Source organism: Carcharodon carcharias, chromosome 14 (assembly GCF_017639515.1).
Source record: "Carcharodon carcharias isolate sCarCar2 chromosome 14, sCarCar2.pri, whole genome shotgun sequence".
Classification (NCBI taxonomy): Eukaryota; Metazoa; Chordata; class Chondrichthyes; order Lamniformes; family Lamnidae; genus Carcharodon; species Carcharodon carcharias.
Window position 1 is genome coordinate 114415811 of NC_054480.1, and position 16279 is coordinate 114432089.

Consider the following 16279-nt stretch of genomic DNA (forward strand, 5'->3'; position numbering starts at 1 on the left):
CTCCAAGACACCAAAAGTCTGTCTTTTCCAGCCTTAAATGTATTCAACGATGGAGCATCCACAACCATCTAGGGTAGAGAATTCCAAAGATTCACAACCCTTTGAGTGAAGTAATTTCTCCCCATCTCAGTCCTAAATGATTGTCCCTTAGCCTGAGACTGTGCCCCCATGCTTTATATTCTCTGACCAATGGAAATCTCTCAACCTCTACTTTATCAAGCCCCTTCTTGTTTCATTGTATGAATCTTGTATGTTTCAATGAGATCACCTCTCATTCTTCAAAACGCCAGAGAATATAGGCCCAATTTACTCAGCTTCTCAACACTGGGCAACTCCATCCAGGGACCAATTTAGTGAACCTTCACTGTGCCACCTTCATAGCATGTAAATCCTCCCTTAAATATGGAGACCAAAATTGCACATAGTATTCCAGATGTGGTTTCATTAAAACCCTGTACAACTGTAGCAAGGCTTCTTTATTCCTGTACTCCAATCCCCTTGCAATAAAGGCCATCATGCCATTTGCCTTCCTAATTACTTGCTGTACCTGCACGCTTACTTTCTACGTTTCTTGTACGAGCACACTCAAGTCTCTCCGAACATCAACGCTTAGACATATTATTTTGCTCTACTATTCTTACAACCAAAGTGAATAACTTCGCACTTGCCTACATTATACTGCATCTGCCATCTTGTTGACAACTCAGTTAACCTGTCTATATCTCTTTGCAGCCTCTGTGTCCTTCCCACAGCTTACCTTTCCACCCAGCGTTGTATCATCAGCAAACCTAGATACATTACTTTCAGCCTCTTCATCCAGGTAAGTAATATAGATTGTAAAAAGTTGAGGCCACAGCACTGATCCTTGCGGCACTCCATTAGTCACAGCCTGCCAACTTGAAAATGCCCCATTTATGCCCACTCTTTGCTTCCTGTCCATTTACCAATCCTCTACTCTATCCAATCTAACAGAGGACTACATGCATGCCAAACAGCATGCAATAAACAAAGCTAAGTAATCCCACAACCAAAAGGTTAGATCTAGGTTCTGTAGTCCCGTCAGGTCAAGTTGTGAATGGTGGTGGACAATGAAATAATTAAGAGGATGAGGAAGAGGTTCAAGAACACCCCCATCACCAATGATGGTAAAGCCTAGCATAAGAGAAGGAAAAATAATGGTATTTGCACCCACCTTTATTCAGAAGTGCCAAGTGGATGATTCATTGCCATCTCTTCCCAAGGTCCTTGGCATCATCGATGTCAGTCTTCAGCCAAGCTGATTCATGCCACATGATATCAAGAAATGGCTGAAGGCATTGTATACAGCAAAGGCTATGGACCCTGACAACAAGCTGTTTATAGTGTTGAACACTTGTGCTTCAGAACTAGCCAAACTTCTAGCCAAGTTGCTCTGGTACAGCCATAACACAGGCATCTACCCAACAAAGTGGAAAATTGTCCAGGAAGGCCCTGCCAGCAAAAAGCAAGACAAACCTAACCTAGCCAATTACCACCCCATCAGTCTACACTCAATCATCAGAGAAGTGACGAAAAGTATTGCCAACAAGCAGCAATTACACACCAATGCTCAGTTTGAGTTCCACTTGGCTCTAAATCTCATTACTACCTTAGTCCAAACATAGACAAAGAGCTGAACTCAAGAGGTGAGGTGAGAGTGACTATCTTTGACATCAAGGCAGCGTTTAATTGAGTATGGCATCAAGGAGCCCTAGTAGCACTGAAATCAACGAGAATTGGAGGAAAAAGCTCCTTAGGCTTGAGCCACAACTAGCACCATGGAAGATGGGTATGGTTGTATTCATTGCAGGAGTTTCTCAGCACAGTATCTGAGCCCCTACCATATTCAGTTTCTTTATCAATGACCTTCCCTCCATTATAAGGCCAGAATTGGGGATGCTCGCTGATGATTGCAGTATTCAGTTCCATTTGCAACTGCTCAGTTAATAAAGCAGTCCATGCGCTCATGCAACAAAACATGGACAAAATCCAGGTTTGGGCTGATATGTGGTAACACTCACAGCATACAAGTGCCAAGCAATGACTGTCTCCAACAAAAGAGGATCTAACCACCTCCCTTGACATTCAATCGCATTACCATCATTGAAACCCCACCATCAACATCCTGGGGCCCCCCACTGGCAAGAAACTTAACTGGCCGCATAAATATCATGGTTACTAAAGCTAGTCAGAAGCTGGATATTCTGCAGTGAGTAACTCAAGTCCGGATTCCCAAAACCTGTTCACCATCTACAAAGCAGAAGTCACGAGTGTGATGGAATACTCCCCACTTGCCTGGATGAATGCAGCTCCAACAATATCAGGAAGCTCAATGCCATCCAGGTCAAAGCAGTCTCCTTGAGTGTTATCCCTTCCACCACCTTAAACATTCATTCCTTCCACCACCGGCACACCATGGCTACAGTGTGTAGCATCTAAAAGATGCAATGCAGAAAATCACCAAGGCTTCTTCAACAGCATATTCCAAATCTGCGGCATCTACCGCCTTGAAGAACAAGAGCAGCAGGTACATGGGGCCACCACCTTCAAGTTCCTCTCCAAGTTACACTCCTGACTTGGAACTATACCAACATTCCTTTAGCATTCCTGGGTGAAAATCCTTGAATTCCCTACGTAACACAATGGGTGAGCAACAAATGCTGGACTTGCCAGTGGTGCCAAATCCCATCAACTAATAAAGAAAACATGACTTTAACCATCTGAAGCCCTAACTACCTATTTCAATCAAGAGATGTCTCATGTTTAGAATGTGACCAGAATTGTAGGCATGATGGTGGGAGGGATGCAGTGTTTTGATGGGTACTGTCAAGATGTTACCCCAATGATACTGTCTAGAATGACAGGTTAACAGCTGTGATCTGTTCAGTACTGAAGACAAAACCTGCATTTCATTATAAAAGATATTATTTACCCAATAGACATGCCTTGTGCCTGCATTTGGAAGCCATTAAAAGGCAGCTTTATCTTCAGGAAATTGAAATGTCAATAAATTAATTTTAACGCAGTAATGTAATTTGAACTGTGGTGCCTTAAAATAGCTTTGTTCCAAATGATCTCCTGTTCACATAAGTTAAAAAAAGTTGAGCTAAAACCAGCACAAGAATGTGTAAAGATAAAAGGAAATTCAACCTTTGGATATTTGAAGATCTGAGTGTGCTTGAATGTTTTGTGTTTATGTGAGGGGGTCAAGGCACTTGCCTTTGTCATTTTAGGAGGCATTTCCTTGTTTCATGGTGGAGCAGGTGCACTGCCCTGACCTGAATTCAGAAAAAGTAAATGACAGGCTCATTTTTGCTTTGACCAATATTGAGAAAAAGGATTCTTTTTCAACAAACATTCTTGACTAACTTGTCTTTGCTCCTGTCCATATTTTTTTTTAAAAATCTGTATTTCCTTCCTAACCTTGTACGAATCAAATACATTCATTAATTTAACTTTCAAAAGATGTTTATCTGGTTCGCTAATGAAGATGTCAATGAACTAGGAGGTGGTTCAACATTAGCTATTCCATGGGAAAATACTCAAATAATATTGGAGGTTAGAAATTAAAGTGAATTTTGTTATACATAACACAATTAATAACAATGGGATATCCCCAGTAAACACACACACTAACGTTTTATCCTCCTCCTCCTCTGCTGCTTCCTCCTCAGCTGTAATCTCAGTCTCGATGCTGCACTTTGCTTCCAGCTCAACAGTGACCTGCTGCAAGTCAGCTTCTGTGACTATCTCATCAGACCTAGGAGCAGACAGAAAATTTAAACAGAAAAAAATCCTGACAGATTATACTATTTTGCTGGCTTCTGTATTAGAGAAATTAATCAATACCTTTACAAAGGCATTGTTGATTAAGACTGTATTCTTGCATTCTAATTCTCACTTCCCCATTTGCTCAGGTGGCAAAATCAGTGTGGAACAAAGCTATACAAACCAGAAGGTTGGGTGGGAGTTGGGGGTCCAGTGCATTGGTTGGCTCGAACAGCTCAAGCTCTATTTTTGATCACTAACCAACAATGGCTGCTGGAAGTGCACATCTGAATGTTGGTTGAGGACAGCTTCAGGATAGCGTACTCACTAGTTAACTGGTGAGTCTTATCTTCTATTCTTAAGTAAGGTTTATTATCACTAGTAAGGCGTATTAAGGGTTAGGGTATATCAGTATTAGCAAGGTTTATTAATAGTAGTAAGGTTTATTAGCATTGGTAAGGTTTATTAGTATTGGTAAAGTTTATTTCCAGTAGTGAGGTTTATTAGCAGTAACAAGGTTACTAATTAATAAATAAAGGAATGGCAGGGGTGCTCTAACCTCTAGCATGTATATCCTGTGCTGTGTGGGAACTCCAGGACACTTCCTGTGTACTGGATAGTTATTTGTGCAGGATGCGTTGTCAGTTGCAGCAGCTTGAGTTCCGGGTTTCAGAACTTGAGCAGCAGCTGGGGTTACTGCGGTGCATCTATGAGATCGAGGGCTTCGTGGATAGTGCATTTATATATGTGGTCACCCACAACTTAAGAGTATGAAGGGAATGAGTGACCACCAGACAGCCAAAAAGGAACGTCTTTATTCTTTCATGGGATGTGGGCATTTTGTTGCTCATCCCTAATTGCCCTTGAACTGACCTTGCTAAGTCATTTCAGAGAGCAGTTAAGAGTCAACCATATTGCTGTAGGTCTGAGAGTCAGAGCTAAGGATGACAGATTTCCTTCCCTAAAGAACATTGGTGAACCAGATGGGTTTTAAATTCAATCGATGATAGTTTCATGGTCACCATTACTGAGACTAGTTTTTTTTTTTAAATATTCTAGATTTATTAACTGAATTCAAGTTGCACCAGCTGCCATGGTGGGATTTGAACCCATGTCCCCAGGGCATTAGCCTAGGTCTCTGGATTACAAGTCCAGCAGCATTACCACAACACCACTGTATCCTCCTGAATCAGCAGGTAATGGAGGAGTCCCCTGAGTGCATCCCATTCACCAACCAGTATTCACTTCTGAATACTGATAAGAGCGATGGTTCATCTGAGGAGTGCAGCCAGAGCCAAGTCCATGGCACCACGGGTGGCTCAGCTGTACAGGGAGGTACAAGGAAGACTGGAAAAGCAATAGTGATAGGTGATTCGATAGAGGAATAGATAGGCAACCGCAGACATGAGGCCAGGATGGTGTTTTGCTTCTCTAATGCCAGGATCAAAGACATCACTGAGCGGCTGCAGAGCACCTGAGGGTGGGAGGCTGAACAGCTAGCAGTCCTAACCCACATTGGTTCAAACAACACAGGCGGAAAGAGGAATGTGGTCCTGCAGTTAGAATTTGGGGAGCTAGGCAGAAAATTAGCAATCAGGACCTCAAAAGGTAATAATCTCCAGATTATCCCCAAGTGAATATAGAAATAGGAGAATAAAGCACATGAATGCATGGCTGGAAAGATGATGCAGGGAAGGAAGGCTTTAAATTCTTGGGACACTGGGACCAGATCTGTGGGAGATGGGACCTGTACAAGCTGTATGGATGCACTTAAATAGAGCTGGGAATTACTTCCCTGCAGGGCGTTTTGCCAGTACAGCTGGGGAGGATTTAAACTAACTTAGCAGGGGTGCTGGAACCAGGTAATATCAAAGGGGAACACCAAGGTGCACAGAAAACTGGGAGAGACATAAAGTGCAAGAATAGTGAATTGTAAGTTAATAGTTGTAGGTTAAATAAATAAAGTTTAAATCAGGCTTACTGTGCATTACATGAATGCACAAAGTGTGACAAATAAGATTGTTGAGTTACAGATTTCCAAGTGGAAATATCATGTTGTGGCTAAAACAGAGACCTGGCTCAAAGGAGGGTGTTAAATATTCCTGGATACAAGGTGTTTAGGGAAGATAGGAGAGGAAGAAAAGGTTATTGATTAAGGAGAGCATTTACAGCGCTGAAGAAAGAGGATATCCCAGAGAAGTCAAGGGCAGAATCTATTTGGCTAGAGCTAAGGAACAAAAAAAGTGCAGTTACATTGCTCGATGTAGTCTATAGGCCACCAATTAATGGGAAGGATGTAGAGGAACAAATTTGCAAGGAGATTAGGGGTGCAAAAATTGAGTAGTCATAATGGGGGGACATTAATTACGCAAAGATAGACTGGGATAGTAGTAGTAGTGTAATTGTCAGAGGGCAAGAGTTCCTAGAATGTCTTCAGGAGTATTTTCTACAGCGGTATGTTTCCAGTCCAATGAGATAGAAAGCATTGTTGGCCTGGTTCTTTTGGAATGGGATGGGCCAAGTGGATCAAGTGTCACTGGGAGAAAATATAGAGAATGGTGATCATTGTATCATATGGCTTAGGCTGGCTATGGAAAAGGACAAAGAACAATCCAGAGGCTGTGGTAATGTAGTATAGTGGTCAATAAAAATTATTTTAAAAATTCACTGATATGTCTCAGCTCATGTGACGCTATCACGTGACGGGACATGTTTTAAAAGTTTTTAATTACTTTATTCAGATGTTTAAAAAGTTAAACAAATCTCCCTGAGGCTCGCACAGGGAGAGCTCAGTGCTTCTGGGCAAGCGTCATGTTGGGTGGGCCTAAATTGGCGGCGCAGACCTGGTCAGATGCTCGCTCCCTAACGGGGGGAAAATTCAACTCCATGAAATCATTATCAGTTGTAAAAAACCCATCTGGTTCACTTCCCTTAAGGAAGGAAATCTGACATCCTCAGACTCACAGCAATGTGGTTGACTCTTAACTGCCCTCTGAAATCATGTGGCAAGCCACTCAATTCAAGGGCAATTAGGGATGGGCAACAAATGCTGTTCTTGAACAATGGGCTACCTTCAAAGAAGAGATAGCTCAGGCACAATCAAGGTATATGGAGGTACATAGGGCAAACAAATCCAGAGCTCCCTGGATGACAAGAGAGAGGGAGGAGAAAAACTGTGCTCATGACAGGTGGATAATACAATGGAGAACCAAGCTGAATATAGAACATTCAGAGAGGAATTGAAACAGCAAATAAGAGGAGCAAAGAGAGAGAATGAAAAGAGACCGGCAGCCAACATAAAAGGCAATACCAAAGTTTTCTACAGGCATATAAATTGTAAAAGGGTGGGGTAAAAGCAGAAGCAGGGCCAATTAGGGGATTTACACAAACAGGCAAGGGCACAGCTGAGGTATTAAATGAATGCTTTGTATTTGTCTTTACCAAGGAAGAAGGTGCTACCCAAGCTATGGTGAAAGAGGAGGTACTTCAGACACTAGATGGGTCCAAAATCCACAAAGAGGTATTGGATAGGCTGTCTGTACTTAAAATTGATAAGACGCCAGGACCGAATGAGATGCACTAAAAGATAGTGAGGTATGAGAAAGTGGAAATTGCAGAGGCTATAATTCTTCAGTCTTCCTTAGACTCATAAGTAGTGCCAGAGGACTGGAGAATTGCAAACATTTCACCCTCGTTCAAAAAGGGTGTACAGATAAGCCCAGCAACTGCAGGTCAGTCGGTTTAACTTCGGTGGTGGAAAACAACAAAAACAACAGTTCGGGACAAATAGGTCACACGCACAAATGCGGGATAATTAAGAAATCCATGCTGGCTTTCTTCAAGGGAAAATCATGTTTACCTAACTTGGAGTTTTTTCAAGAAGTAACAGAAGGAGTTGATGAGGACAATGCAAAAGATAGAGTGCCATACAACAGACTTGTGAGCAAGTTACAGCTCAGGGAATAAAAGAGGCAGTAGCAACAAGGATATAAATAGGCTGAGTGACAGGAAACAGAGTAGTGGTTAACAGATGTTTTTCAGGCTGGAGGAAGTTTTGTAGTGGAATTTCCCAGGGATCAGAGTATATATAAATACTTATATAGGATATATATTTTTGTATACAAATATATAATATATAATGAATTAGACCTTGATGCACAGGACACAATTTCAAAATTTGGGGACGATGTGAAACTTGGAAACATTGTGAACCGTGAAGAGGATAGTGTAGAACTTCAAAAGGATGTAGGCAAGTTGGTGGAATGGGCAGAAAGATGGCAGATGAAGGCAGAGAAATGCGAAGTGATTCATTTTGAACATGGATTGATAACATAAAGGGTATATCTCTAAAGGGAGTGCTGGAGCAGAGGGATCAGGGTGTATATGTGCATAAGTCATTGAAGGTGGTAGGTCAGATTGAGCGCGCAGTTAATAAAGCATACAGTATCCTAGGCTTAATGAATAGGGACAGAGTCCAAGAGCAAGTAGGGTATGTTGTACTTGTATAAGACACTAGTTCGGCCTCAGCTGGAGTACTGCATCCAGTCCTGGCCGCCACACTTTAGGAAGGATGTGAAGACATTCAAGAGAATGCAGAGAAAATTCACGAGAATGGTTCCAGGGATGAGGAACTTCAGATACGTAGATAGTCTGGGGAAGTGTGGACTGTTTTCCTTGGAAAGAGAAAGCTGAAAGGAGATCTGATAGAGGTATTCAAAAGCAAGAGGGGTCTGGACAGAGTAGACAGAGACAGGGAGAAACTATTCCCACTCATGAAAGGATCAAGAATGAGGGGGATTTAAATTAATGGATTTAAAGTAATTGGCAAAATAAGCAAAAAAGTGAGGTGAGAAAAAAAACTTTCTCAAGCCACGAGTGTGGAGAAAGACTATTAGTCAGCACTCTGAAACTGTTGGCACAGGCAGGATGGACCAAAAGGCCTCCTTTCGTGTTGCATAATTTATTGACAATATCCAAGCTAAGCATGCAGTACAGAACTATACAATGCCCAGACTGGCTATACTAAACACAATTACAAAATACCCATCGTTTGTATTATACCCAGCCCAACACCGAAACTGGTCCATATTGTGCCCAATTTGATAATACTCAGCTTGGACCTGGTGATATCTAGCTATACAATATCCAGCCAAGTGTTCCATTCATCAGCACAACCCTCAGCTTAAAAGGCAACAAGAAAAAAAATACAATACGAAAGGAAAATGAGCAAGTTTGATTCTCACCCAACATCCTGTGCTGATGAAAGCGTAGTTTTCCTAAACAGATACAAAATAAATGGAACAAACAGTAACAATAGAGATTAGTTTGCCACGAACATTAGAAAATTAATATTTGTCAAAGTAGAAGGATGAGACCTCAACTTAAATATGTAACAGTCTCCTTCTGAGAAGATACGTTCATCTACATGCAAAATGATCAAGTCATTTTGCATGTATATGAGCCATGGCTCAGTTGATAGACACTTGTTTCTGAGTTATAAGGTTCTGAGTTTAAGTCCCATTCTGGGGCTTAGACATAGAAATTAAGACTGACACTCAGTGCCGTATTGAGTGAGTAGTGCACTGTTGTAGGTGCTGTCTTTTGGCTGAGGCGTTAAACCAAGGCCCCCTACTCATGTACATGAAAAAAATCCTGTGCCACTATTTCAAAGAAGAGCAGGGGAGTTAACCCCAGTGTCCTGGTCAATATTTAAACCTCAATCAGCATCACAAAAAAACAGATTATCTGGACATTATTACGTTACTATTTGTGGGAACTTGCTGAGCACAACTTGGCTGCCACATTTCCCACATTACAAGAATCACTACACTTCAAAAGTACCTAACTTCTAGTGGTCATCAAAAGCACTATACAAATGCAAGTCTTTCTTTTCTTTTATAATATAACATTGTTACAGAATGTTAAATTGGACAACCAATCTTCCCTACAAAATATTGTGGATGCTGGATATCTGAAATAAAAACAATAAGTGCTGGAAAAACTCAGCCAGTCAGGCAGCATCTGTGGATGTGAAGAGAGAAACAGAGTTAATGTTTCAAGTCCAATATGATTCTTCAGAACTGAAGAGGTAGAGATGTGATGGGTCTTATGCTGTTGAAAAGCAGGGTGAGTGGTGGTGGCAGGTGGAACAAAAGAGAAGGTCAGGGATAGGTTAGAGAGCAGGGGAGATTAAATGACAAAGATGTCATGGAACACAAGGCAAGGGGAGTGGTAATGATAGTATTAAAGACACAAAGCATTGGTCCAGCGTCAGTGTTAATATCAGAATAAATGTCAGCACTGTCTGAAAGCAAAATAGCAGAACATATTAATAGCAGAATAAATATCAGCACTGTCTGAACCAAAAAACATGACAAGATACAGGCTGGCACTTGGGGAGGGGGGGAAAAGTTCAAAATAGAGGACAGGCTTCATGGTCTGAAATTGTTGAACATCAATGTTGAGTTGACAAGGCCATAAAGTTCCTAAGATGCTGATCCTCCAGCTTGCATTGGGCTTCACTGGAACATGGTAGCAGGCCAATGAAAGACACATGAGCATTACAGCAAGATGGTGAAATGGCAAGCGACCGGTAGTCAGGATCATGCTTGTGGGCTAAGCAAAGGTGCTCCATAAAGCGGTCACCCAGTCTGTGTTTGATGTCCCCAATATACAGGAGATTGCACTCTGAGTAGTGAATGCAGTAGGCTAAATTGAAAGAAATCCAAGTAAATCGTTGCTTCACCTAGGAATGTTTGGGGCCTTGAACAATGAGGAGGGAGGAGGTAAAGGGGCAGGTGTTACACTTCCTACATTTGCATGGGAAGGTGCTGTGGGAAGGGGATGAGGTTTGGGGTGATAGAGGAGTGGATTAAGTTATCGCACAGGGAATAGTCCATTCAGAATGCTGACATAGGAGGGGAGGGGAAGAAGTCATCATGCTGGAGTTGGTGGAAACTGTGGAAGATAATACTTTGAATAAAGAGGCTGGTGGTGTGGAAAGTGATGATGAGGAACCTTATCACGGTTCTGGGAGGGAGGGGAAGCGTGATGGCAGAAGTGCGAGAAATGGGTAGGACAGGGTTGAGGGCCCTGTCAACCACAGTGGGGTGGGAAGGAAACTTCGGCTGAGGAAAAAGGAATACATGTCGTAAGTGCCGTTGTGGAATGCAACATTATTAAAGTAGATGACGGGGACTGAGAAACTGACAGAATGGAATGGAGTCCTTACAGAAAACAGGGTGTGAGAATGTGTGGCCAAGGTAGCAGTGGGAGTCAGTGGGCTTGTAAGGAATATTGGCAGACAATCTGTCCCCAGAAACGGAGACTGAGAAGTCAAGGAAGGGAAGCATTGGAGATGGGCAATTTGAAGGTGAGAGAAGGGTGGAAATTGGAAACAAATTGATTCATTTTTCCAGTTCCAGATGAGAGCACGAAGCGACACCGATACAGTCATTGATGTACTGAAAAATACAGTTGTGGGGGTTCCTGAGTAGGACCGGAACAAGGAATGTTCGACACACCCCACAAAAAGATAGGCATAACTTGGGCCCATGCAGGTACTCATAGCCACACCTTTAATATGGAGGAAGTGAGACAAGTTAAAGGAGAAATAGTTCACTGAGAGAACAATTTCAGCCAGGCAGAGGAGGGTGCTGGCAGGATGGGGATCGTTCACACCTCCTTTCAAGGAAGAAGTGGAGTGCCCCCAAACCGTCCTGGTAGGGGATGGAGGTGTAGAGGGATTGGACAGCCATAGTGAAGAAGTGCATCTTTCCCACAGTTACACTTTGAGACCTAGCATTTTAGAAATTATATTCATGAATGGTACATCGGACATGACCATTTTGGAGTGGAGCAAAAAAGGGGAAGATGGGCAATTTAAACCTAATAAAATACAAACATCAAAGAGATAAAGAACAAAATCGGCCCCAAGTTATCAAATTCCTGCTCTCAGCCTCTGTCCTCCTTTAAGACATTCCTTAAAATCTCTTTGACCAAGCTACTTTTCCTACCATCTCCATGTGTGGTTTGGTGCTAAATTTTGTTTGATAATGCTCCTATGAGGAACTTTGGGATGTTAAAGGTGCTATATAAATGCAAGTTGCTGTTTTATTTCAAACAAAATACAAAATCAAAGTAATGCAGCAGTGAGCATAAATAAATTACATATAATGTTAGGTAATAATTTAGTACCACTCACTCAAATAATGAATAACCAGGTATCAGGCTGATGGCCAGGACCTAAGCCTTTATAGATGGATATGACTGAAATTTATCTGTAAACTTTCTACAGCCCCTTAAAACACACAAGGCACTTCCTGCTTCCCAAAGCTCGGTCTTTACTGCAGTAAAGATGGGAAAACAATATTAAATCATTCCTAAAGACGACAGGCCAACAAATTACCATGAGCAAACTGATGGGCAGCCAAGAACATATTTTTAGTCCGATCTTACTGTGCAAGTAAAACTTCATCAGGCAGAAGAGAAAATATCAAACCTGCAGTGATTTACACAAGTGCATGGAAGAGTTGGGGGGGTGGGGGTGGAAGTAATTTAAGTTTGACTTTGAGAGACATACAACTTTACAAGCACTAAAAGTTGTTAACTTTTGGCTTGGGCATATGGAAAAATACAATTACATTAAGGATAAATGCTGTAAAATGCGCACAATGAATTGGTCTCAAAATTAAACTTAACCTACAACGCAAAGGCTGCTAAAACTAGAGATGCTTATTATAAACCAATAATACACCAACTTTCAAATACGATGATTAGGCTCCAATAAATTTGTAGTGGGAGACACTGGCCAATACAGTATGGTACTGAATTATACAGACCAGAATCTTCCAGATTCCATCCCTAGGGTTATTATTACTTCTCAACTGGAGCAACCACATTGTCCTGTTATTGATCATTACTCCTCAGCACAAAAAGAAAGGAGGTAGATAGTCAGTGTTCCTGCTGCCAACTGCTACAATGTAACAGCTATGGAAAGCATGAGCATGAGTATGATGCCTCCATGATGAATAGCCTGCAGGCACTCTGAACAGGCTTACACACGGAGTGGCCAGTTGACAAGGCACCAGGAACTTTTTGTTGGGGTATAGTTTCATTTATAACAAGAGTCAGCATCTTTAGGAGAGAACGGGATAAAATCAGTACAGAAATAGTTTTTAAAAACAATGGTTCATGCAGTAAACTAGTCAGATTGCTGAACCTATCAAGAACAAAATGCAGTTTCTTTAGCAGCAAATCAAAAACATGAATCCATTAGGGAACTTGCCAGAACAGTAAGCCTTACAATATCAAGTAGCTCTTTGTATTTATAATACAGCAATTCAATCCACTGAAACTCTAATTTTGTTGAGTTCAGAAAAACATGGGGATTCCTGTATTATGCTAATATGACACATACAGTTGCCCTGTACACATAATCCAAGACAAGCCTCATACCTTTTGATTTATGTAGATGTTTTACAAAAACTGTCAAATTAAAGAAAGTTTGATTTTGTAGCATCTGGCATCAGTTAGAAGCTAGAATTCTAAATAATTGAGCAGTGCTCAATTTTATGAGTTCAGCATTTTATTTTGTTAGAAGAGTCGTCAGACTTGAATTTTACGGATTAGCCTGCTTTCTCTCTCCTCCTCTCTTGCAGAGTCATCAACTCTTGCTGGAACAAAAGCAAAATACAGCAGATACTGTAGATGTGAAATAAAAACAGACAATGCTAGATATATTTAACAGGTCCATCAGCATCTGTACAAAGAGAAAAAGAGTGTCAGGTCTGCTAGAGCTGCTGAGTATTTCCAGCATTTTTGGTTTTTATTTCAGAAACTTGTTGGAATATGGTTTCACAGATGCCAAAACTCCTTTGGTACAGCGGATCTTGACAAGCTAATCAAGCATGGGCCACCTCACAGCTGATGTCAATTTAGTCCTCAGACAACATTCCCATACAAACACTTCTCTGCAGGAGTCACTGAATATTAGTCAGGAGCAACGACCTTGGCTGACTTCCCATTCAGAGGCATATGAACATACAAAACAGCAGAAAAAGACTATTCGACCCCTCGGGCCTGCTCCGCCATTCAATAAGATCATGGCTGACCTGCTTGTGTTTCGAATTTCACATTCCCATCTGCCCACAGTAGATTCCCTTGTCTAACAAGAATCTACCTACCTCGCCTTCAAAATATTCAATGACCCTGCCTCCAGAGGCAGAGAATTCCAAAGTTGCACAACCCTCTGAGAAAAAAAATTCTCATTTCTGTCCAAAAGGGCAACCCCTAATTTTCAAACAGTGCCCCCTAGTTCTGGACACACCCACAAGAGGAAACATCCTTTCTACGTCCACCTTGTCAAGACCATTCAGGATCTTATATACTTCAATCAAGTCACCCCACAATCTAAACACCAGTGGAAACAAGCCCAGTCTGTCCAACCTTTCCTCATAAGACAGCTGCTCATTCCAGTGGCAATCTAGTAAACCTCCTCTGAACTGCTTCCAATGCATTTACATCCTTCCTTAAATAAGGAGACCAAAACTGCACACAATATTCGAGATGTAGTCTCACCAATGTATTGTAAAACTGAAGTATAACAACCTCACCTTTATGTTCAATACCTCTTGTAATAAAGAATAGCATTCCATTAGCCTTCTTAATTATTTGCTGCGCCTGCATACTAACATTTTGTGACTCATGCACGAGAACACCTAGATCCCTCTGCAGCTCGGAATTCTGCAGCCGTTCTCCATTTAGGTAATACTCTGCTTTTTTATTCTTCCTGCCAAAGTGAACAACTTCACATTTTCCCATATTATACTCCACCTGCCAGATTTTTCCCACTCACTCAAACCATCTATATCCGTCTGCAACCTCATGTCCTCTTCACAACATACTTTCCTACTTATCTTGGTGTCATCTGCACATTTAGCTACTATGCCTTCACTCCCTCATCTAAGTCACTGATATAAATTGTAAATAAGTTGAGGCCCCAGTACAGGCTCCTGCAGGACTCCACTTGTCACATCTGCCAATTAGAAAAAGACCCATTTATGCATATTCTGTTTTTTGCCAGCCAGCCAATCTTCTATCCATGCTAATACATTAACCCCTACACCAAGAAGCTTTTATTTTCCGCAATAACCTTTGATATGGCACCTTATCAAATACCTTCTGAAAATCCGAGTACAGCAAGTCTAAAGGCTCTCCTTTATCCACAGCGCATGTTACTCCTTCAAACTCTAATAAATTGGTTAAACATGATTTCCCTTTCACAAAGCCATGCTGACTCTTCCCAATTACCTTGAGTTTCTGTAAGTACCCAGCTATAACCTCCTTAATGATCGATTCTAACGCCTTCCCTATTACAGGCGTCAAATTAACTCGCCTCTCGTTTCCTGCCTCCTTCCCTTCTTGAAGGGGAGTTATATTTGCTATTTTCCAGTCTGATGGAACCTTTCCAGAATCTAGCGAATTTTGTAAAATTAACACCAATGCATCTACTATTTCATTAGCCACCTCTTTTAAGGTCCTAGGATGAAATCCATCAGAGCCCAGAGAATTGTCAGCCCACAGCTCTATCAGTTTGCTCAGTACCAATTCCCTAGTGATTGTAACTTCACCAAGTTCCCCTCTCCCTTCCACCTCCTGAATTGCAGCTATTACTGGATGCTTTTGTATCCTCTATGAAGAAGACAGAAGCAAAAGATTTATTCATTTCATAAATCATTTCCTCCTTATCTACTATTAACTTCCCACTGTCACTCTCCAGAGGACCAATGCTCACTTTACTTACTCTTTTTTTTAATTATCTGTAGCTAGCTTCCTCTCATACTCTAATTTCTTACTCCTCATTAACATTATTGTCATTCTTGGTTGCTCTTTATAATCTGGCCAATCATCTGACCTGCCATACCTTTGAGCAGTTATATGCTTTTTCCTTAATTTTGATGCTTTCCTTAACTTCTTTAGTTAACCACGGATGGTGGGTCCTCCCTTTAGTGAGTTTCTTTATAGTAGGAATATACTTATTCTGAAATATCCCCTTAAATGTCTGCTATTGCTTCTCTATTGGTCTAGCCCCTAGCCCAGTATCCCAGTTCACTTCAGCTAGCTCAGCTTTCATGCCCAAATAGCTGCCTTTATTTAAGTTTAAAATACTAGTCTTAGATCAACTCTTCTCCCTTTCAAACTGGATGTAAAATTCAATCATATTGTGGTCACTGTACCCTAGGGGCACCTTTACTGAGGTCATTATTTAATCACATTATACAATACCAAATCTAATATAACCTGCTCTCTGGTCAGTTCCAAAACACGCCACTCTAAGAAACTATCTCAAAAGTATTCTATGAACTCTATGAATTTGATTTTTCCAGTTTATATGTAGATTAAACTTACCCATGATTGTTGCGGTCCTTTTATCACAAGCACCCACTATTTCTTCTTGTAAGCTTTATCCTAAACTGTGGTACTGTTAGGGGGC

The 16279-nt window shown here is 41.3% G+C and overlaps 1 protein-coding gene across 7 annotated transcripts in view; it reads right to left on the reverse strand.

The window, feature by feature from the left end:
• Positions 1 to 16279, reverse strand: part of LOC121287624 (phosphatidylinositol 4-phosphate 5-kinase type-1 gamma-like) — a 93859-nt gene that overhangs the window by 21318 nt on the left and 56262 nt on the right. For 6 of the 7 annotated variants that reach the window (XM_041205552.1, XM_041205556.1, XM_041205554.1 and 3 more), the window contains exons 14-15: positions 9030 to 9062; positions 3656 to 3778 (exon numbers count right to left, since the gene is read on the reverse strand). In XM_041205552.1, coding sequence (XP_041061486.1) covers positions 3656 to 3778; positions 9030 to 9062 — 156 coding nt within the window. The remainder of the gene's footprint in view (positions 1 to 3655; positions 3779 to 9029; positions 9063 to 16279) is intronic. The other variant, XM_041205553.1, reaches the window with a different exon arrangement.